The sequence below is a fragment of the Balaenoptera ricei genome, chromosome 10 (genome assembly GCF_028023285.1).
Source record: "Balaenoptera ricei isolate mBalRic1 chromosome 10, mBalRic1.hap2, whole genome shotgun sequence".
In the NCBI taxonomy this organism is placed as follows: Eukaryota; Metazoa; Chordata; class Mammalia; order Artiodactyla; family Balaenopteridae; genus Balaenoptera; species Balaenoptera ricei.
Window position 1 is genome coordinate 10,953,842 of NC_082648.1, and position 24,420 is coordinate 10,978,261.

Below are 24,420 nucleotides of genomic sequence, written 5' to 3' on the forward strand. Positions count from 1 at the left end.
CTTTCATTCCAGTTCACCACCAGTAAGTCTCATGGAACTGAAGCAAACTTTTTTTTTTTTTTTTTTGGCTTATATAGAAACACACATGGCTTCCCACCCTCTGCTTGGCGCACGATCCCCAAACACACGCCATCTAAGCAACAAGAATTTAGCAAAAGCCTCTTTTCATTCACAGGCAGTATGCTAAAGGAGCTTATTGGGGCGCTTCTGCTTCCTCACCTAAACATAAAGATCAGTTCGGGGAGAGCTATCCTGTGCTCCCGTGGCCTCCTCCTGCTTCTCCTTGCTTCACTCGAAGTGGGTGGCAAAGAGTCCTTCCACGCTAGGAGCAAGCTCGCGTGTGGCCACTTCCTCCAACCACTCCGCCCTCGCCGGCTGAGCGAGCCCACCGTATCCTCTCGCGGGAACTGGGAACTGGAAGGATGGACAGACCGGGAAGGAGGAGGGGACTGGAAAGGGAGCAGAGATGCTTCTGGTCACCAGGGTCGCCCTCAGAAGGAATCGGAGCTCCAGGATCCCATAAATAAATGAAAACGACAAGAAAGGAGCAAATGGGAACCAAGTTCACCCCCGTCACCCTCTGTGACATGCGCACCACACGTCCACAGCCCCGACCCTCCCGTACCCACCTTCGCCTCTCTCTTCCCTCACTCAGACATCAGACTCAATGCTAGACAGTTTCTCATACACATGCCCATTGCTGGAGCCATTGAAAGCCCTGGGGTTTTTGTTGTTAGGCACACAGGGGTTGGACTGGTTCCCTATACAGATGTCTTTCTGGAAACGGCCTGGTACGGCCCCGTGCAGGGCCGACACCACCGGCTTGTTGGTGACAAGGGCACGGAAGTCCGGCCTGGCCTTCGGCACCCCTGCCACCGTGGGCTGCCTGAAGAAGTAGGATTTGCTGCCGTGGAGCAAGCACTGGTCGTCCCCGAAAGTGGGGATGAAAGGGTTCTGCGTGACCCGGTCGGGGTAGAGCGACTTGCTGAGCATGTAGCTGCCGCCGCCGCCGCCGCCGGGGTTGCCGTGGTTGCCATGGTTGCCGTGGTGGTGGTGTCCCGCGGCCGGCGCCGCCGCCTTGCCGTTGCCGAAAGCGCTCTCGCCGGCCGGCATCTCAAACATGTGCGCGTAGGGACTGCCGTCCAGGAAGCGGCCCTTGTCTTTCAGGCTCACGCTGCGCGGGGCCAGGGCGGCCTCCTCCTTCTGCAGGTCCACGAAGGTGTCGTAGGAGTGCTGGCGCCGCAGCTTGTTCCGGGTCTTCTTCTGCGCCTTGGAGTTGGTCGGGCTCTGGGGGTACTTGGCGGCGGACGCGCTGGACGTCACGGCCGCCGGGGCGGCCGGCTGGTCCAGCTCCTGCAGGGAGTTGTCCTCGCTGATGTCGTACAGGTTGCCGGCCTTCTTGCACGCCTCGCAGCGGATGCACGCCTGCCGGCCCGAGTTCTGCCCGGCCACGCTCGTCGAGTAGTTGTGCAGCTTGGACGGGCAGCTGCGGCAGAAGTTGCCCCCGGAGCGCTCTTCCCAGTCCACGTTGGCCAGGTTCTTCTCCCAGGGGGCCGGGACCCCGCCGACTCCGCCGTGCTTGTCACCCGGCGCGTGCTTGAGGTGCGCGCGGTTGGTGCAGGGCCCTCCCCCGCCGACCGAGTCGCGCTTGAAGTCCTCGCCGCGCTCCTTGTAGATGTCGGTCAGGTCCACGTGCTCCCAGTGCGGCGAGGTCTCCTTGGCGCGGAACTGGTCCAGGTAGAAGTCCCGCAGCCCCTCCTTGTCCCTGAAGTAGCGCTTGTGGTCGGGGGAGCGGGGCGGCCGGCGGCGGTAGGCCAGCTCGATCTCGTCGAACTCGCGGCGGGACTTGGCCGAGGCCGGCCGCTTCTTCAGGCTGTCCTTGTACTGCTGCTTCCGCCTCTTGGCCGCGTTGCCCTCGATGTTGCCGTAGGTGACCGTATGCGTGGAGATGTCCGACACGTCGGAGCGGATCAGGTCGTCGTGGCCGCCGTAGCGGTCGCTCTTGAACGAGAACTTGCCGTACAGGTCGCTGAGCTGGCTGTGCTTGGCGGAGGGGAGGCCGATGTCCAGGGGCTTCTTGCCGAGGGACCTGGGCTGCGTGGTGAAGGGCGGGTTGTCGCAGTCGTAGAGCCCGTCGATGGAGCTGGCGCTGCCGATGCTGTGCGGCCGGTGGTGGGGGTCCTGGTACGCGTTGCTGTCCTTCAGCTGCAGGTTGCCGAAAGTCCTCTCCACCTCGCTGATGTAGTCGCTGAAGAGGTTCTCCTCGCAGGGCGGGTTGTTGTAGGATTTGCAGTCAGAGTGTGTGAAGCTGCGGCGGTGCTCGGAGATGTCGTAGACGGACGACTCGCGGCGGATGAAGTCCAGGGCGCTCTGTGGGGAGCCGTTCACGCCGGACAGGTTGGCCATGTTCTTGGCCGTGCGGAGCAGACGCAGGATGTTGGAGTGTGTGTTGTTCATGGTCGCGGTGGGGGAATTCATCACGGATTGGCGCTCCTCGATGGCCACCCCGTGGATGCAGCTGTAGATACCCTGGAGGGAGGATGGGACCGGTTAGGTCTCCAGCGAGGCAGGAGGTGACTAGAAAGACCAGCCCCCAACCAACCCACCACTGACTGCCTAAGTGGATGCGAAAAGTCAGAGAAGACATGAAAGAGATGGTCTTACACACTCACAGAAACATACGGCTAGAAGCTTGCCTGCCTCATCCCCCTGCACTTAGCAAGTCGCATCACGAGCTGGTGGCCTGGCGATCCAGAGGGGACATGGCTACACCGAGTCACTTGAGCAAATGGATTCGAATTGCAAGACAGGACATTCTTGCCTCAACTCCACTACTGACTCGAATTGATTTTCCTTTCTGTGCTGAGGTTTCTGTGTCTCAAAAATGAGGCCGTGATATCAACTGATAGCAAAAAATATTGTCAGCCTTCTGGAAATCAGTAGCAATGCTCTACAGATGCTGGGGCTTTTCGGCCCTGCTGGTCACCCTTGGCTGGCAGTAAAGCTCGGCGGAGCCCAGGCGCTCACAACTGCCACTCTTTCCCGGCTCTGACAAACTTTGAGCAGCTTTTAGGATTTTGGTCACCAAGTCACAGCTGAGCAATTCTCTTCTTGAGCCAAGCGTGAACCAAATTCACAGAGACAATCAGGCAGCCCTGGGGTCAAAGAGGGATTTTTCTCCTGCTGTGCCCTATACTGGGGCAGGAAGGACCTGGGACAGATATCCCAGTACTAAATAGGAATAAAGAATCCCCTTGTTGGGGAGAGGGAGGTGGGGGAGGGATGGATTGGGAGTTTGGGGTTAGCAGATGCAAACTATTATATATAGGATGGATAAACAACAAGGTCCTGCTGTAGAGCACAGGGAACTACATTCAGTAGCCTGTGATAAACCATAATGGAAAAAAACTATGAAAAAGAACGTATATATATGTATAACTGAATCACTTTGCTGTGTAGCAGAAATTAACACAACATTGTAAATTAACTGTACTTCAGTAAAATAAATAAATAAAAGAATCTCCTTGTAGAGTCCTCTCCTTTATCCTCTCTTTAGCTGCTGGTTTCCTCCTTATAGTTTCTCACCCAGTTACTCTGATCATAAATAATTAATATCTTAACAAATTAGTATTGACTGAGAACTCCCTGTGTGCAGCTCCTTGTGCAGAGCCCTGAAGAGCACCGTCCAGGAGAGGGAAAGGCTCGGGCTCAAGTCTAAAGTCAGGCCGACCTCCTGCCAATCTCTTGTTCCCTGCCTTGAAAGGTGGACACATTTGGAACTTTTCTGCCTGGCAAGGGAAGGTCTTTGCAGAGGAGGTTGTTTGAACTGTATCTTTAAAACTAGGGGGATAAATTTGGAAAGGGGCTGTCCCGATGGAGGGGGATGAGAGGAGAGAAGATTATAAAGGAGAACCGCAGCTAAATGGGAAAGAAGGAAGATTTGCATATGATAAGCCTCAGTTTCCCCGAGGCGGCCGTGAGGTAAGAGATCTTTAAGAGAAGGTTCCTCTACTTTCCTTCTCAGGCCTCCTTTCTAACCCTTCTTGATTATGGCCAGGAGAAAATGCATTTTTCCTCTACAGAGCCATTGATTATGTCGAGGGGCTACGAATAGGATTTCTATTACAGGTTCCCCCCGCTGCCACCATCCCCCTCTCTGGAGAGGTCTTGGGAAGTGCCACGCAGTGCAACGACATGGCTCAGGGACCACAAGTCCCGACCGACCTCCAGCTCCCAGGTAACTGAATAGCCTGCAGCAACTCACAGCCGGAGAGGACACTTTCTGTATCAACTAAAATACTACAGGAAAATGATCAAAAGATGGAACAATTTAATGAGTACTCCATTTTCTTATATAATTCCATTAGAGACAAAGTTGGTAATTTATGTCTGAAGCCTAGACCTCTATTCGAAGAGGACATTTGAGTTCACCTCTCATGAATGAATCCCATAACTTTATTAACAAATTCAAAAGAAGTCTGTTTTGTTTTGTTTTGTTTTAGCTTTTCCCTGTGACCCTCTGTTCATATTCAAAACTGTGTTCAAAATCTCACTTTGGACTAGACACATAGAAGAGAACTAAATAAAGAACGACTTGAGTTATACTCTTGCTCCAATTAAGGAAGTTTCTGGAATGCAAATTTCTTACAGGTCAGGACTTATTTCTGAAGGTTCTGTTAAGCTCTTTAACTCCCCAAACTCACACATGGTTAAAACATAGAGTAGGACGGTGAAATTACCAACAATATACCTTTGGATGTCAGAATAAGAGAGATCTATTTCACGATTTAAATAGAAATGGGATTTTTTAAAAGGATTAAATGATTAATCCCACCTCTGCAGAATTAACTAACGGTGATGAAAGGCATCTGGGAAAAGGCCAAATGTTTCATTTTGATAGATCTGCCAGTTCTTATTGAGAACCAAATGCCCAAACTCCAGACAGAAATCTGTTTCTTGAAGGAAAAGCTGCATCACCTGTTTTTTGAGCCACTTGAAATTATGTCACCCCACCCCCCTGGGGAAATGTACATGATGCGGTTTCTCGCTTTAGCAGCCTCAGGCTGGAGTTAGTGCCCTCCTGGGTCTCTGTGCTCTGCACAGTGAGCTGTCTTTCCCAAGCTCCAAGCACCTAAATCAAAACACTTACTCTGCTGATGGAGAAGACCATGCCAGGCTTGCCAGAACACACACCCATAAAGCAGTGCCTGAACTGCCAATAGAAGAGGTGTTCGCAAATGAAGGTGATGAGGCTGAGAGCCATGGCGGCCCCCAGCATGTAGAAGACGCCCGCCATGTTGTCAATGTCCAGCTGGCTGCTCATGACCTCATTCTTCTCATTGTGGCAGATGCCCGTGAGCCACAGAGCTTCCAGCTCCTCCATCTCCCCTGGGGACGGGATGGGAAAGAGAACAGGCAGAGAGAGGAGAGAGGGGGTGAGAGGGGTGTTGGGGAAAGGAGAGGAAAACATGAGAGAGAAAGAGAGAAGGAGACATAAAGAAAGAAAACCAACAGAGAAAGTTAGTGATTTTATTAAATACCGTTATGTATTAACGTATCAATGTATTCAGGTATTCAATGAAAACATAACGTGGGTACCACCGGTGACACAAAGATAGGAGACGTTACCTCTGTGCCCCATTACCTACCCAGTGTAAATTGGTATATAAACAATCAGTATGACAAGCTATATGCAGGTCACAAGAGCTGCCTGAATTAGTGAGAGTAATTTTGCAGATGGGTGGCCAGTGGGTTTTCATGAGGAATGTAGGACTTGGAGGTGGGCATGGTGAATGGGTGACTTTTAATTTATATTGTACAAAAAGGCACTCCAGGCAGCAGAAATAGCATGATCAAGGGGAGGAAGGTAGAAAATCACAAGGCGTATTTGGGAAAGGCAGGCAGAACGAGTCAAACAGAGTAACAGTAGGCAAAGGAAGCTGAATACAAAAGGTTGATGCAAGATCGCTGAGGGCCTGAGTATCAGACTAAAGCACTTTGAGCTTTTCGTTGTTGTTGCTGTAGACAGTGAGGAACAACATAACCGAACAAGCGATTCAGAAAATTGCTCTCAAAAAATGTGCAAAGCAGATTGGGTGGGGGGGAGGAAAGACAGAGACATATCGGCAGAGAGATTGATTGACTCCCTAGAGGCCCTCAGGCTTCCTGATCTCTTGTTGAAAATATAAGTATTCACAGTAAAAGGGAGGAAGCTGCAGTAAAATGAGACCACCAAATTCGGACCTGCCTCCTTTTAACGCTGCTTAAGGCAGTTTTGATTAATTCAAGTCATGCCAGGTTACAATAACCTTGATCCACTTCAGTGGATACTAGGAATTAGAAAGGTAGAAGAAATCATAGACAAAAGGAAAATGACGGAAACCATATGCCCGAGAATGCATCTAATTCTAGAGAAGCGAAAATCTGAAAATCTCATGAAGAAAATTGCCTGTTCCAATAGTTCCAGTTTGGTTCAAAATGTGAACCTTGTCTGAATAATCTGACCGAAGCTCTGGCAACTTCTGCAAATCATCTCTACAGCTGCTCTTCCTCGTGCATAGAGGCCCCGTTATTGCCTTTAAGTGACAGCTGCATTACAATGACAGAAGCTCTTAGACCAAAATGGCTTGTAACACTCCACCTAGAACCCCCCTCCTCTTTCCAATGTTAATCAAATCACTTTTTACTCATTTCTTGGCTCAAACTATGATTTTCCTAACTAGGGAACAACTGACTTCACCCAGAGTCTGACAATCCCCCTATGCTCTTCTGCTTCTTCCCGTATCCCTAACAGCAAAGATTCTGCAGACGGAACTTAGGGAACCGCTTGGTTGATGGCCTGTGAGGCCAGGTAGAGTCGGGCTGCTCATCCGTAACTGGATTAGCTTCTGTGAGATGAACAGGAGGAGTAGGTGCCTTAGACAATAAAGCGAAGAGGGGTGCGGAAGGCGTGAGTGTAATGAAACAGGAGATGAGATTTTCTCAACGCAAGCTGTCTGCTCAGTCTGCCACGAGAGTCATGCTGGGGAGTGAGTGCCTTCCGGTGTCTGCCTCTGAGGGCCCTGGCCCTGCTTCCTACCTCTTCCAGAGGGAAAAGCAAGATGGGAGAGGGAAGGACGAGCAGATGGCCACGTGTGGATTGCTCTGGGTCCAGAGAGAGCAGAGACCTTTCCGAAACTCCATCCACTGCTCTGGCCACATGCGAGAAGGCTGTTTGGGGAACTTCTAATCCCAGCCCCTCTTACTTTATCCCTGAGGGTTGGATCATACCCTGCAATCCTGAAACACACCTCCTTGACTGACTAATCCTCTCCCCCAAATTTCACCCTGGGTTGGACTGTATAACCACGCCTCGCTGCCCCCCGCAGTTCCCTTTGTTGAAGTCCTAACTCCCAGTACCTTGAAATGTGACTTTATTTGGAAGTAGGGTAATTGCAGATGTAACTGGTTAAGATGAGGTCACCTGGATACGGTGGGCTCCTAATCCAATATAACTGGTATCCTCAAAAAGGGAGGGAATCAGACACAGACATGTACAGAGGGAAAACATGCACACAGGGAGAAAGCCATGTGAACATGAAGGCAGAGCAGGGGTGATGCGTCTACAAGCCAAGGAACGCTGTAGATTGCCAGCAAACCACCATGAGCTTAGGGGAGAGGCATGGAGCGGATTCTCCCTCGAGTCCCTCATTAGGAACCAAAGCCGACACTTTGATCTTAGGGTTCTGGCCTCCAGAACCTTGAGCCAAATGTCTGTTGTTTAAGTCACTCAGTTGGTGGTACTTTGTTACAAAGCGTTAGGAAACTAATAATATATACCCTCCAAATCTCCTAGTATACTGTGAAATGCTTTTCTGGAAATGCAGAGGTTAGAGGGATGGGGAAGGAAGAAGGGTTGATGTTTCGGACTGGCCATCGGAAGAGGCCAAATAGGCACTGTCCCTTTCTTTAACTCACCATCTCCGAAGAGCTGCAGGATAGCAAGGTCCACCTGGCGCTTCCATCCAGAATCCTTCTGGATGGCAATGCCATAACCAGTGGAAGCAAAGACCTTCCCGCTGCCAATGGTCACCAGCTTGCAGCCTTCGTCTCTGCCTGCCATGTAGTTCAGCACTGCTGCATCGTAGATGAAGGCATCCAGTTTCCTGCGGGAGAAAGAAACAAACAAAGCAAGTCCAGTGGAGGAATTTTAGTACAAAACTACCCATGGGGTCATTAATAGGAAGCGGTAGGGCTCCAGCAGACTGTGGGGAGAAGTGGTTCAAAGTAAGGCTCAAGGTGGAACTCAGCCAGAAACTAAAGCCTAAGTCCCAGGCTGTTCTTTGTGTGATTTCAGGTTGAAAGGAGGAGTTCTCTCCCTCCCACTGGGAATGATGAGAATGTAAGCTGGGCCTGAAGCCAACTCATAAGCTGTGTCTGAAAGGAGATGGAGTAAAAAGGAATCAATAAAAATAATAACAGAAATAATGAAAAGGAACCATCACAATGATAACAACAAATAGCATGGGTTAGACTTATATACCATTTTTCATTTCTCAGTTCATTACAGTCTGGAGTGGGGTAAGTGTAGGTAGACGTGCAGCAGTAGATGGGCAATGCTTTTTTTGCAGTCAGAAGGGTTTCAATATTCTGTTTTGCAGCGCAAGGAGAGAAGTGAGTCATTGGGGTGGTGGCAGCACAAGCTTGTGTCAAGAGCAAATGTGTGAAACCACAAGCCAGTGCAGCATACAGGAGAATTCAGAGGATTCAAATTCCAAAACGTATGAGAATCTCATTGTACATACTGTGCTTTTCAAGGAAAGAATATATAGGGAAGGGGGTAAAGCTAGGGGCAAGGTCAGGAAGGTACAGGTCAGTATTTAAACACATCAAAGGGAGAAGAAGAAATTGATATATTCATATAGGTAATAGGTCTGCAAGAAAGAAAGGCAGGCATCTTCCTCTTCACTTTTACAAGTTAAGTTAGCTTTACTCCTCCTTAAGAAAAAAGAAACCCTTTCTGGCGTGATAAGACACAGAACATTTTTTCAAAAGGCCTGTGAGTATCCTTTAGGAGGGTGTCCTTCTAAAAGCCAAAACTGTGATTGTACCAGGGACCAGATTGCCCAGAGTGGTCCATCCCAAACTCAAATCCCATCTTCTGAAATCTGCTGTGACTTCATAATGATAAGACAGAGTCTAACAGTATTTAAGTAAACATGCATCTGGCTGGTTCTTCCAGAACCAGAGCCACCAGGAGGTCTAAGTGTTGCTAGTTAACCTACAACACAGGAAATCAGCTATGAGGACCCAGGACCCTCAAATTCCAACAACTCTCATGATCAACTGTCTGTCTTATTCTGCAGCTGTGGCTTCTGAAGGCCAAATGAATGAAGGAACCCATGTGGCTGAGATTATGCAAGCAAACGTATTTGCAGTTCATGAGCTCCTTTTAGTGAACGAACTGAGATTATAGAGCTGGAGCAAAGAATGCCAATTTTGTTGGAATTGGAGATTGATTAACACATTCTTACTGTGTGTTATCTAAAAACGTTTACCCTTTCATTGTTTATTTCTCCCTGTCCATAAGACACCAAAATCATCATTTTCACCTTTTGGTCAACAGGTCTTTATTTCGTGTGTAATGCGTGAACTTTAGCCTTGACTCTCCCCTTCGACTTTTACCATCGATTACATTCTTGTTTCATGTTTACATTAATGCAAGTAGAATACAGTTTATTAAAAATACATAGAGGTGAATAATAGCATAGGAATCTCTGTGCACTGGCCTGAATTACACTGTCACTTTAGCTTGGAGATCCATAAGGAGCAAATGCTGCCTTCTTTGCTTTAACATGGTGTGGCACCAAGCATGGCACATCTGATTCCACGTATGTTTAATAAACGTGAGCAACATATCAAAGATTCTGAGCTTGGAAGCAGTTCTTACCCTGTTTTCAGGGAGAGCAATGCATCGTCCACACCCCTCTGGTTGAACTTCCCCATGTAGGCGTGCATTTCCGCATAGTTATTGCGAATATTCCTCTCCGTGCTGCCGTTGGGTACAGTACCAAAGCGGAAAGGGGGTGAGAAGTCATTAGGTCTCTGGAACTGGAGACAGAGAGAGAGAGAGAGACAGAGAGAGAGAGAGAGAGAGAGAGAATATGAGTGCTTCAGAAAATGTGAAGAGGTATTATGTTAGCATTAGTGGATTTATCATGGAAGGGACAAACAAGAGTTCACCAAATACATTAGCCCTCACTCAGGAGCAGCAATTGCTATCTGAAAGTGAACTTCAATTCAACTCAATTTATTCCACATTGTTGAGAGCTTTCTATCTGCCCACCCTTGACTTGAATCTGTAACACTTGTGTGCCTCATTTATGCACACCGCACAAAACCAGGGATGATGGAAATGTGCTATTAGCGTAACTGCAGTGGGCTGGTTACCTTTATTTCTGAAAATTGTGTGAAATCTGCTTCCAGGCCCCTTCATTGCACTATCAAGGCTACAGGACCTTAGTGAGGTAAGCTACATCATACTCCTGAAAATCACTTGTTGGATAGCAAATACGTTTTGCTAAGAAGTTTTCTCTTGACCTTGCTTGATGCTTTAAAAGCCCATATTTATCCTACATGAGTTGTAGGATAAATTGTAAAAGCAAATGCAATTTTAATTATGTTCCCTCTCGTGTTTAAGAACTGAGTGTGTATTATCAGGGCTTAGCATCACAAAGTGAAATCTCTTGGATTTTCACCCCTATGACATCAACTTTATTTCTGGCTATTGCCCTGCAATGAGCAAGTCTTTATGTTGCTTCCTGAACACACAATTCATTCATTTGTATCTTCACGGCCTCACAGAGTCTGTTCCCTCAGCCTGAACTCACCTTTCTCCCCGGGCCAATTCATGTCCTTCACCTCAACATGTAACTCAAAGCAATTTCTTCAGGACACTTTCTATGAGTTCTTCCTTCCATCAAGTCTACCCAACAGTGACCTATCAGTACTTTGTGTTCTTGGTTTAGATCATAATTAATACTAGAAATTCATTTACTTTCTAAATGAGCTGGCTAAGTTCTGAGAGCTAGTCTCTGACGTAGTCATGAAGCTCTAGATTGAGACAGATATGGACGGAAGAGGAGCTCTGCCACTTATTACTGTGTGACGTGGGGCAAGTAATAGGAGCTCTCTGTGCATAATTTCCTCATATGTAATAAGGAGACAATAATGTCTACTTTTCAAGACTGTTGTGTGTATTAAATGATACAACGTACAAGAAGTGCATGGCACAGCATCTTGCACACAGTAAGTGCTCAAGGAAGACTCCTTATATTATTTTAAATTCATGTCTATATTCTGCATTCCCTAGCAAACTTCATACTTTCTAAGTTTCTCACTCTATTAGAACAGCAATGATCAGATAGAATGTGACCAGAGTGTGTGGTCATATGTGCTGTGCCTTGGTATAGGAAAGACAATCTAGATATCTGAAGTCTACTTGGTTTCAATACTATACCATTTACTGTGGAGGTACATTTGAAAATCTAACTCAGGAGTACTCTGAAGCTTTGGAGCTGTCTGGGCTTCAAGCCATCCTCCTTTCTCCTTCCCTTGACCTGAGACACTCAAGAGCTTCTCAGAATATGGGGATTTCATGGACCACAAAATGTCACAGCACCAGGAACCGCAAATGCCATCTTCATTGCTTAAAGTTGGCCATAGTTAAAAGTAAGGTCACGCAGTGGTGTTTGTTAGGTAATCTGAAATGCATCAAAAGACCACTACTCTCTGACTTACCAAGGTGCTTTTTGCCATTAAGAGTTTCTGTTTAATTATTTTAAAACAGGTTGTGATTTTTAAGTGAATAAAGACACTATAAAAGAGTCAAAGAATTTTAGAGTTGGATGAGCCACTCAAGGTTAACTAGTCCAAACCTTTCATTTTACAGATGAAGACAGAGGCCCACAGAGGACAAGTAATTTGCTCAATGTCCCATAGTAGCAGTGATGGCTAACATTATCAGGAATCATGTTGGCTTAATTAATAGTATTCCTCATGGTCCCCAGCAGATAACAAGTTTAAAGTAAATAGGGATATGTTTTGTTGGAAGAGACAGAATGCTGTGCATAGAACTGTCAATTACAACACTTTAGATGTTTGAAAAAAGGTATCCCCCAATCAAAAGTAGAGTAGATACCATGGCAGGCAGCAGTATAACCAAATAAGCTCTCTTTAATCAGTAATTCCCCACTTTGCTAGGACAATGACAACTGATGCTCACAGTGTCCAAATACTAGGGCCCAAAGTATTTTCTGAAACATCAATGAATGTTGAAATCATGTCCAGTACAATTCTGGTATAAATTTTTATGTTCTAGTTTTTTTGAAAATCGGCAATCCATGTAAGGTAGATACAATAATTTTTTTTAAATTAAAAATTTTTTATTGAAGTATAATTGATTTATAGTGTTGTGTTAATTTCTGCTGTACAGCAAAGTGATTCAGTTATACAAATATATATTATTTTTCATATTCTTTTCCATTATGGTTTATAACAGGCCATTGAATATAGTTCCCTGCGCCATATAGTAGGACCTTGTTGTTTATCCATTCTATATATATAATAGTTTTCATCTGCTAATCCCAAACTCCCAATCCTTCCCCCTCCCACCGCCTCCGCCTTCCCCTTGGCAACCACAAATCTGTTCTCTATAGATACAACAATTTTTGATTAACCAAATGGAATGTGATACCCAGAGTGCCTCACGTCCTGATGAAGCTAGATTATGGGAAGTTTCCACTTTACTCTTAATTAACTTTAATTTCTAAGTTATCTTTAGATTTCTAGATGCTGTTTTATAACTATATCTTTGAATACATAAAAACTAAAGAAATAATAAAGGACCTAGAATAGCCAAGATGACCTTGAAGAAGAAGAACAAAGTTGAAAGACTTATACTACCTGACTTCAAGACTTATAAAGCTGTAGTAATCATGACAGTGGGATATTAGCATAGAGAGAGTAAAGACATCATAGGAACAGAATGGAGTGCCCCCAATAGACCAACACATGTATGGTGCAAAGGTGATTCAGGACAGATAGGACAGTCTTCAACCAGTGGTGTCAGAACAGCTAGCTATTCATATGCAAAAAACCTTCATTCCATACCTCTCAAGATATATAGAAATTAACACAAAGTAGATCATATATCTAAATACAAATCCTAAAATTATAACATTTCCAGGAGAAAATATAGGAGAAAGGTTTTGTCACCTTGAGTTAGACAAAGGTTTCTTAGATATGACACCAAAGTACAATCCACCACAAAAAAAAAAAGATAAATTGGACTTTGTTAAAATTAAGAACTCTTTGAAAGACACCGCTAAAATCATGGAAAGACAAGCCACTGGCAAGATAAAAATATTTGAAAACAATTTAAAGCTATTAAAGAGCTAAAGGAATTAAATAAGAAGATAGCAAGACTCTTGAATAGTTAAAGCATCTTCCATCAGAAAACAATCAGAGAAATCAGCCAACACTAGAAGAATGGAAGGCGTGGTCCTGTGGAAAGCATTGGTCTTGGAGGCAGACAATTTGGATTTGAATTCCAGATCTTTCTCTGACCGACTGCATGAACATGGGCAAGTTATTTAAATTCCTGGAGCTCCATTTTTCTGGAAGTATTATTTTTAATTAATATTGAGATAATATCTGGGATTACTTAACACAATATCTGGCACATGGTGGATTCTCAAAACTATTAACTGCTTCCATGAGGATGAAGTTCTAATATCTACAATTGTCTTATGTTAGATAATGTTCCCTAAGATGGAAAACTCTTGTTCCCTAATTTGTTCCTTAAACTCAGCCAGTCTGGGGACCAAAAGGGTGAGTGTATCACCCCACAATTAGCCGAAGCAGAAGCAGAAGTGAGCCTGCCTCTTCCTTTGAAGATTCTTGTCCCAGCTTGGTGAAATTTAAATAAAAACCTAGATTTTTTTAAAAACTGTCATTGGAACTTGAATTTTACTAAAATTCATGGCCATGGAGAACTGTATTTTTAGTGAGGAAGAAGGAAAAAAAGAATCCTCCAAATACCACCTTGATGCTTCCAATAAATGCCCTGTAATAAAACTTACCCCAAGCTGTGAGGCATTATATGGCACTTATTTAACCTGAATGGCAATCTGTGCTCTCTGGGGTTTGGGGAAGGAGTAAAATTTAGTACCGTCCAGAACCGGAAGTCTTAAAAATCCATAGAACAAGAAGGACTCTAAGAAACACATTTTTAAAACATTAAAAAACCCAATACACCAAGGAGACCAGCATTGAATTAAAAAGCTCAGTCTGATTTTCAAATAGGGAATTTTATATAGTATTCCTTATTAGTCGCCTTGGGCCATTATAGAGCTTTCTTGAACTTGGAATCTTTTCCCAGAGCTACCCAGGTCGGGATTCTAAAAACATAGAGAGGAAAATAACAACGCAGAAAGGAAGGAACCTGGGGGATGGATCCCATTTCACAGATGAGGAAACTGAAGCTCTGAAGAGACCAAGGAAGTTGTCCCAGGCCACGTGGTGAAACAGGAGGACCAGCTGATAGGGCTTGACCCCCGAGCTGAGCCGTCCCGCTGCGGCTCAACCAGCAGCCGCCTGGCTCTACTGCTCACGGGGGGGTGAAGCCACGCACTGTGGTGCCGCCCGGTGAGGGCGTCCTTCCCTTCCTGTCACATCAGATGCCAACACCTCCTTGGGATTCAACGCAGGGTGCCCAGCCATCACTGCAAGCACGCTCTCGCACAAGGGCAGAACAGTGCCAGCATGTTAAGAGACCTGTAATCTCACTTGATCCTCCTGGAGAGCTGCCGGCAATCAGAATTCAGCCCTCTGAGCTCCTCAGACCATCATCTCAGCCCCCATCTTAATGACCTCAGAGTGAGTTAGTCTTGGCAGTCAGGCAAGGAGAGAGGTGCGGAGGCCAGGAGCAAAGGCCCTTTCCCCACCCAGAGATGGTGGGATTAGGGGGCCCTGGGGCTGCCCCTTCCCAACAGAGAGGCTCTCCCGCAGCCTGCTGCAGAGGGAGAGGGAAAGGGAAAGGGGAAGAAGTCAAGGAAGTGGAGATCTGGTCCATTTTGTTTATTTATTAAATACATACATAAACCGATTTTACTACGTATAAGGCATTACTAGTTTGTTAATAGCAGCTACTCATATTCAACACCTATATATGTACTGGGAACACCTCACGTTGTCTCCTTTAATGATCATTAAAATGCGTCCATTCATTTGACAAATATATCCTGAGCATCTAATAGTGCAGAGGACTGTATTTATGAGGAAGCAAGAAGTTTACATACCAGAGAGTCAGAGATGTAAACATTCATTCAGTTTTTCATTCCTTTACTTTTTCATTCATTCATTTGTTCATTCACACAGACATTCAGCACATAGTTATAGCATCTGTCACGATCTTCTGGGTGCTGGGGATACAGTATGACAGGAGAGTAAGAACCTGCCTTCAAGGAGTTCACATTGTAAAGAAGTAGGGCAGATAATAAGTCGTTTGTTTTCTAACGTAATGGACTAATATAGAGCCACAGATTCTTTGCTAGTCCTTGTACGAGAGAGGAAGTATGTCCCCTGTCCTTGATTCTGGCCTGGCCTTGTGACTTGCTTGACCAATAGAATGTGCAGAAGTAACATTCTGGGACTTCTGAGGCTAGGTCCTAAAAGCCTTGCAGTTTCCTCCTGGGCCTCTTGGAACCTGGCTCCGAGGGGAGCGGTCACCTCTGTAAGAAGCCCTATGACCCTGCGGGCTCCACGCCGGAGCTGTCGTATCTAGGCGCTTCTGTCTGCAGGCCCGGCTGAGCCCAGCCTTCCAACCACTCCAGCGAGGGCAGCAGGCAGCCGCGCCCACACGTCTGACCCACACACTGGGGAAATGCACTGAAACGGCCCTTGCTTTAAGCCACCAGGTGCTGGGGTAAGGCGCCGTGCAGCCACAGGTAACGGGCACGCAGGTGACCTCCAATGGCGAGAACCAAGTGCTGGGAAGAAATGGACACAGCTATGATACAGGATAAAGAGCGACCGGCAGAGACTAAGTTTAGGCTGGCTGTCCTAAGAAGCCCCCTCTGGGAAGGTGGCTTCTGAACAAAGCGCTGGATGACGAGGAGGATCCAGGCACGTGGGGATCGGGGGAAGTGCAGCGGGTGTGGCTGGGGGACTGGGAGTGACACGCTGGGCGCCACGGAGCAGCGTGCCCGTGCCAGTGGAGGCCAGAGCAAACGGCGCTGTCCTGAACAGCCTTAAGGAGGCCGCAGAGCCGGGGCAAAGAGCTGAAGGGAGAGTTATCTAGTAGGACAAGAGGAGAGAAGGGGTTTTTAGATCGACACAGCAGTCTGTGCAGACGCAGGGCCCTGGGAGAGACCGGGCATGACTGGAGATCATGAGCGGTTTGTCATTGCCGGAGCCTAACAGATACGGCCCTGGTAACTGGAGGGCAACAGGGCTGAAGAGGCAGGGCCTGGCTCACAAGGGGAGTTGAATTCTGCACAAAGGAGTTCAGAGTCCATGCCCTAAGGGAAAAGAAACAGCAGAGCCTCTGGAGCCAGACTGCTTGAGTTCAAATCCCAGCTCTGCCGCTTAATAGCTGTGTGACCTGGAGCAACTCACTTAACTTCTCTGTGCCCCAGTTTCCCCATCTGTACAATGGGGCTAATAATGCTACCTACCTCATGAGGCTTCTTAGTGCTCAACAGGTTAATCTGGGCAACATGTTAGCACAGTGCCTGGCACGTGTTAAATACACTATATTAGCTATTATTACTGTCATCGTCATCATTATCAGAAGCAACTGAAGAATTCTGGCCGAGGGTCAAGACTGGGTTTTTGTGTTAGAAAGAGCCCGGAGGGTCAGCATGAAGAGCAGGTTGGAAGGAACAAAGCAGAGAGACAGGAGCTGAGGAGGATGTGCGCGCGGATGAGGGTCTGGGCCCCAGGGAGCACAAGGACGGTCAGATGCTTCCTGACCGTCCAAGAATGGGAAAGAGGCCGTACACACAGCTAGATGAAATCACGACCGCGGGCTGCGTGCCAGTGCCACCGAAATTCCACAGGAGAGAGGCTGCAAGCAGCCTGGTTTCCTGGATGGCTTCTTGGAAGAGGCTGCATTTAACTTGGTAGGGGGATGGGTTGGGCTTGGAAGGGTGGAGGTGGGGCGGGAATATCCCTTCACATTAGAAGAACCCTCTGCTGTAAGACACTCCTCGTCCAACTCTGTTCAGTTCCCACAGTGAGGAAGGAAACAGATCCTCGCGGAGTTTTTGAGGCCATGATGGCAGAAGAAAAGAAAACCAGAACCCTCCTCCATGTTGATGGCGCCCAGGCTTCTGTGCTGACGACCAGACACAGCCCAACAAGGTTCCTTAGTGTTAGATCTTGGGAATGACAGCAGGCGAAGGAAAGGGTCTCTACTCAAAGGAGGAGGGAGGCAAGGGGGAGCACCCCTTCTGGGGTGGCTGGCGACCCTGAAAAATGGCTCTTCTCCTTCAGTCGGGAGTCCGATTAGTATATGCAAATTAGGACAAACCAGCTCTGTGACCTTGCAGAGATGGATATTGTAATGTCCTGTTTGCAGGGTCCACCCGCGTGAGACACGGAATCTGGGGGCTTTTGTCTTCAAAGCTTGACAATCCCACACATCAATATTCATTCCATCACTCTGGCTTTTACATTTGAATCACACACAGAAAGTCAATGCCCAAATGCCACTCAGCCCTCTGAGGCACCCAGGAGAAAAGGTGGGAGTGCTTAGGTGACAAGGGCAGCTTTTGCCCGGGCTACTAATAATGAGGAGGTGGCAGAACAGCAGAATTCTTCGGGGACCACTTTACCTATGCAGCTCTCTCCTGTTTTCACTGCTATTAGCATCTGCACCCTCTGTTTTCACAGGGCTGTTTTATCATTGACTTTCATTATTTTTTATGTACAGTTCTAAGCATTTTGTTATTCTATTGATTCATTCATTCATTTAAATTGGGGTAAAATAGACATAAAATTGACCATTTTTTGTTATTGATATATCTTTTAATCCATTGTTTATAGTTTGGTTTTGCTTTGTGATCCAATCTGAGAACCCTTTGCCTTTAACACAGGAATTTGTGCTATTTTTATTTATTCATAGGAAAGGTATGTTTGGTACTCATTTTATCTTCTAAGAATGTCCTTCTGTTTTAGCAATAAAATTTACCATTTAACATATTTCTAAGTGTACAGTTCTGTGACCTTAAGTGCATTCACATTGCTGTGCGACCAGCACCACCATCCACCTCCAGAACTTTTTCATCTTCCCCAACTGCGATGCCATACCTGTTAAACAGTAACTCCCCGTTCATTCAATTAATTTTAACCACATAGAGAATCTTGTAACCAGCAGCACGATCAGGGCACAAAACAATTCCATCGCCCCAAGAATTCCCTTATGTTCCTTGTCTACAGTCCTCCCTCCACCTTTAACCTCTGGCGACCACTGATATCTGTCCTCTGTTCCCATAGTTTTGTCTTTTCCAGAATGTCCTACAAATGGAATCACACAGCATGTAGCCTTTTGAGACGGGCTTTTCGCTTCTCATAATGCCTCTGAGATTCATCCATGCTGCTGCTGTGTATCCGCAGGTCATTCCTTTTTATTGCCGGGTAGGATTCCACTGTATGGCTGTATTGGTTTGTTTATCCATTCACCCATGGAAGGACATTTTGGTTACTTTCAGCTTGGGATAACTATGAATAGAGCAGCTATAACACTGACATACAAATTTCTGTGCGAGCATAAATTCTCATTTCTTTAAGGTAAATAGGCCATGAGAGCTACCACACTGCCTGGGACCCCGTCCCCCCAAGTGCGTCTCTTTTTGCATCTCTCCTCTCTTTTGATCCTCCCAATTTTCCCATGAACTATAAAGTAAGTACATCAACTGTTATTATCTTATTATTCTGCCTGATACTCATTCTTCCCATAATATTATCCTACAGCCAAAGTAGGATGATGTGTGTATGTGCGTGTGGCTTCAGACTCTGAACAACACCTGAAGGCGGGACGGGGTGGCTGGGGAAAGTGGTCCCCGTCCTCTCCCACGGTGACACCTTGTTCGCCCAAAGAGGAGAGAAGGTCAGATGACAACACAGACCAGACTCCCTGAAGGTATGATCTTCACTGTTCCATGGCCCGTAAGTACTTGGGACGGATGGGGAAAGCAGGCAGAATGCGCTTACACTGAAAGGGCCATGTAATGACAGAACAGTTAAGTAAGGACATGGGTTATGGGCTCAGAAGATCTAAATTCAAAACCGAGCTCCACCGTTTATTAACTGAGCAACTAATAAACAAAACATTTAGCTTTGAAACTGAATTTCAACAATGTTCAGGAGGAGAAATAAGGAATAGCATCTCATTACAAATCTTCCATTTCAAACATGGGGCCCAGCGTAGCCACCTAGGACCCCACCATGGAACGAGCTGGCTGTGGATATAGTGATGGGTTAGAAAGTCAGACTCTTCACCTTCATGAGAGTTATAATCTGGGATGGAAGTGGGGGGAAAAATAATTGTTTTTACATTTCATTATACATTATTCGTCGGAGAGAATATTGTTCAAATTCATTTGGAATAGGTGACTGACTTGCGATAACAGTAACACAGAACGTAGTTAGAAGATACAGGTATATAATGAATGTGCCCAAATTAACTCAGTTCTCTTCCTGGGCACCAGGAGAAACTGATCCCATTTTGCTACCAGGAAGTGAGTCAGCATTTAGGAAGCACTTGACACCTTAGTTGTTTCTGCTCTTTTTTCTCTTGTTATTAATATTAGTACTGTGGTTGTCTACAGTGGCAAAAACATCTAAGTTTGCATGTGAAGAAACCTCTACTTGGATGCAAGAAGCCTAGTAAGTATTTCTTCACAACTCTGGGTGCTGTGCTTCTGCGGAAGGAGCCCCTTGCCTCTCTGAGCTGGGGCTCCGGTGGGTGACAGGCTGTAGAGGGGAGGGAGTGATGGAGGGAACGGAACTCGCTCTCCTCCTGTCACTTCCCTCCTGCTGTGGCCCAAACGAGAGCTTGTAGAAAAGAAAATACAAGTTCTTTGGATTCCTGGAATTTATAGTCAATGATCAGTATTCCTCATTGTAAAGCAGTCACTTCTTTTGTATTTTCCTAAATTTGCATATATAAGCCTTAATAAATATTTCCTGAAATATTTCATAAGATTAGATAGTGGCATCATAGTTCATGTCAGCTCGTTGAGGTTTGGTCCCTGAGCTAGTAGAGCAGAGCAGATGGGCTTACTCCTGCATTATGACACTTCACCATGTCATACTTGTACCCTGAAGTCTTAGGTGGGTAACCCTAAAGTATCAACATCAGCACACATTTAACGTGGATAATCCATGCATAAGTCACTGAGCTCTGAAATGAGTATCTGAGATGAAATGGGGCAACAGATACAATTCTTACATTGCAGTTCAGTTGGAAATAATAGTGATAGTATAATACAGACACAGCTAACACGTCTATGTTAACGTACCACACAATTTACATATAGTAACTCACTAATCTTCCCATCCACCCTATGAGGGAGGTATTATTATCCCCATGTAACCGACATGGAAACTGTTGCCCAGAGAGATAAGTAACTTTGAAGAAAGCCACACACCTAGGCTTCCAATCCAGGGTTCTCACACTTATCTGTAAAACACATCACAGAGCTCTAGATACACAGAGTAGATGTTCAGCAAACATGTAGAGTAGAATAATCCGATGACTAAATGAACAGGCCAAGTTCCAAAAGGGACGTAAGGAAAGTAAAGGCAATGGAGGTTTACAGGGAGTCGAGATCATCATAAGAGAATGGGGATGAGGAGGGTACAGGGAGGAAGCAGAGCTGGAGCTGACTTCTACAGATGGGCCAGGATTTATACAGGAAGATGTGTGGGGAGGGCACTCAGGACAAGAGGAAGGGCACCAGCAAAGATGCAGAGGGACCCGGGCACAGTGTGTCAACAGAAGTTAGAAGGAATGTTCATATGTGTGAAGATGGACCACCGAGTTGGTGTCCAGGCAGGAGCCGAGCGGCCGAGCACGTGTCGTGGTCGGGCAGGGGAAGGACGCAGCATTTAGTTATCATTACACAGCTAAAGCAACCGAATGAAGAACTGAGAGGCTGGGGCGGGGATGCTCACCGGGGGTCTGGCCTATTCCCAGGAGAAAATAACGGGAGGAATATATGGAAAAGACACCAAAGCGTAAGCCTTGACAGAATCCAAGTCTGCTCATACGTTCAGAAGAAGGAAGGAGAGGACGTGGCAGGGGGGCCTCATCCACACCACCTCCTCTCCCACTGCTCTCCTCGCCCGCCCCTCATAGCCACCCTGGCCTCCTGGAAGATCCTAAGAACACCGAAATCCCCAGATACCCATCGCTCCCTCACGAACTTCAGGTCAGACCTGATAGTCTCACTGAGACCTTCCCTGACCGCCAGATTTAAAGATGCAACTTCTCTGCCAACAGTATCTCCCTTCTCTGCTTTATGTTTCTCTGTGCAGTAAACACCTTCTTAGATTGCATATAATTGCCTTTTACTTTTCTCCCCTCTGCCAACCCCGCCTTTAGAATACAAGTGACATGAAGGACAAGATTTTTGTCTGTTTTGATCACTGCTGTCTCTCGGGTACCTAGAATAGGAAGTGGCACTTTGTAGGCTCTCAGTATGAATGAATGACTAAATGAGTGAATGAACTGAATAGCACAAATGTAGATCTATTTATTATATTTTAAAAAATCACTCAAAGTGCCCTCCTTACTGGTGAATGCATTATCAGGCAACACAGTTGAGAATGACTTGTTCAGAGCTTGTGCTCTTCTGGCATCCCTGGTGAATAAGGAGTTAATACGTCCTCAGGTTGGCTGGGGACACCTTTCCTGGCCCCGTCTCCATTTTTGCCTTCAAAAAATATATCCGAGCTGAGATCCCACAAGAGCTCGTCAAATTTAGGACTTGACAATGCGTATGGATATTTCTTTGGCACCAGAAACGTGACAGAGCTGGAGATGATTATGGTAACATGGGGATGAAGGAAACAAGAGGCGTAAGGACTGAGGCATTTGAATTTTATCCTTACGTCATCCTGTGCCTGACGGGTGGCCTTGATCGTGCCTTCTCAACCTCCCCTTAGGCGAGACTGTTACAAAAAGCCGTTACTGCCTTCTGTCTGCTCACACCACTGCGCGGACAGACCTGTGAGAGCGCAGGGACCGTGTAGGTATTTTATGAAAGTTGTGGGCGCTGGCAAAGAGACATGGCCTTTAAAGAAGATTTTAAGTAAATGGTACAGATGGATTCACCGTGGAAACTGGGACTCTAGAGCTTCACTAGAAGCCCCGGCAGCTCATCTACAGTTTGGAGGACACCGCTGAGGGTTACTACCAGGATTTCCATACGCAGGATGCCCCAGGAATTTAGGGGCGCTCCAGTTGTTAGCATGATGACCTGAGGTTCTTATCACAGTGGAAACAGCTCAAGGGTTGCGAAGTTGGGGTCAGGGGCGGGCAGCCAAAGGTCTGTGCCAGGCAGGGCTGAGGATCCAGGGAGAGGCGTGGCAGGGGGACGGGCACACCTCTGCTTTCCTGGCCACCAATCAGATCAGTCACTTCCAAACCAAGAGATGGAAACTCCAGCATGAGCGCACACGCTCGCATTGTGCCACATTTACGCAGACCAGAACTCCTTGCCTTGGTCAATAAAGTCAGCCCCCAAGCAGGGGACATTGCAGCCTGCAGAGTGTCGGCCCAGGGAGGGGGTCAGTGATCCCGCTGTACACACTGCATCCCCTTCTGGGTTCACAAGGGACCCGCACAGCAGAGGGCTCCAACAAGTCCTTTGGTAAAGGAACTTATTTAACCTTGTTACAGCATTTTCCCGAACACGTTCTGCTGTGGATCTTTTAAAAGAATACCCATTATGTGTCCCAGGACACTCGTGGGCTGTGAAACAAAGTTTGAGAAATGCCGACTGAGCGACGTCCTCATTGTGGAGAGCAGGAAGCAGAGGCCTGGGCAGTTCATGACCTAGCCAGGGCCAAAGGGCCATCCCCGGCCCCTGTCCCCTCCATCCCCTCCATCATCCAGACACCACGCGCGTACTGAGCATCTACTCAGCACCAGGCGCTGCTCGAGCGTCAGCATCGAGGGAAGGCAGAGGCTTCCACTCCCCGGGGCCTTTAGGGATAATGAGAGTCCAGTTGTGCTTCCCTTGTCCTTAATGGGCCTCCAATTACAATGCGAGTGTCATTATTATAAGGCGACTGCTACAAAAGTAAAAGACCAATAACCACATCAGGAGAGGAATGGATTTAACTTCTCCAGTTGACTGAGGGTTAAGTCAAAAGCCCTTTCACTTTCAATCCTTTTGTCGTAGATCATCCTAAACTACGGTAATTCACGCTCTTCTTTAGGGTTACCCTTCATCAGACGTACTCAATGAGCTCCGCTATGCATCACGATACTGGGGTGTGAACGCTGTGTAGGAATTTAGACCCAAAAGATCAAAGATGGTTTAAGAGATTGTGTTTAATATGTGTTTATTCTAGGAAAATCTTAGAAACTGTTTTTACTTTTAATAATTCCTTTATATAAAGCTGGTTTTATCATCATTTATCTCTTTTCCCTCTAAAAGTGGAAAGTGGCACTGTTACAGTTATTTCAGGGCTGGCTACCTCTTGTTAAACGAGTGATGGGAGAGCAGAAGGCACTTGCTGGACACCTGGCTGATTGAGAAGCTGAGGTCTCGCACTCAGAGAACAATCCGGACTTCGTGAGCACATGCGTTCACAGAGGGCCCACCATACCCTGCTCACACATGAGATGAGGAGCCATCAGGGGCTTGGAGAAATCAAATATCTTGCCAAATAAATCCTGAAATCACTTTATAATTTAAGATATGACTAGCCACAATAGTAGTATTATTTGGTATTCTTCTTATACACCTGCTTGATTTAGATGATTTGACAGTAGAAATCACAAGACGAGCAAATTCTGAGACTATAAATGTCCAATATTTCTCTACATTACCCTCTCTTCCCCACCATTATTGATGAAACTATCTCCTCCTGTTCTGCACATTCAAAGGGCTAATAAAGAAAAGGAAGTATTGGCTTATGCTATGAACGCTATATGAATTATATAACTGTCTTATTCATTCATTCATTCAACTAAATAGTTCATTAACTCATTCTTCAACAAATATTTGAGCACCTATATTTGCCAGACTCTATTATAGTTACTGTGGATACATCAGTAAATAAGGACAAAAAGTCTTGCCCTCATGGAGGTTACGTCTAGCAGGGAGAGACAAAAGCTGTAAATATGTTAAATATGAATATGTC

The 24,420-nt window shown here is 46.3% G+C and overlaps 1 protein-coding gene across 1 annotated transcript in view; it reads right to left on the bottom strand.

Moving 5' to 3' along the window:
• Window positions 1-651: 651 nt before the first annotated feature.
• GRIN2B (glutamate ionotropic receptor NMDA type subunit 2B) overlaps window positions 652-24,420 on the bottom strand; it is a 412,485-nt gene continuing 388,716 nt past the window's right edge. The window contains exons 10-13 of the mRNA XM_059934495.1: window positions 9,929-10,089; window positions 7,957-8,144; window positions 5,150-5,388; window positions 652-2,529 (exon numbers count right to left, since the gene is read on the bottom strand). Of these exons, the coding sequence (XP_059790478.1) occupies window positions 652-2,529; window positions 5,150-5,388; window positions 7,957-8,144; window positions 9,929-10,089 (2,466 nt within the window). The remainder of the gene's footprint in view (window positions 2,530-5,149; window positions 5,389-7,956; window positions 8,145-9,928; window positions 10,090-24,420) is intronic.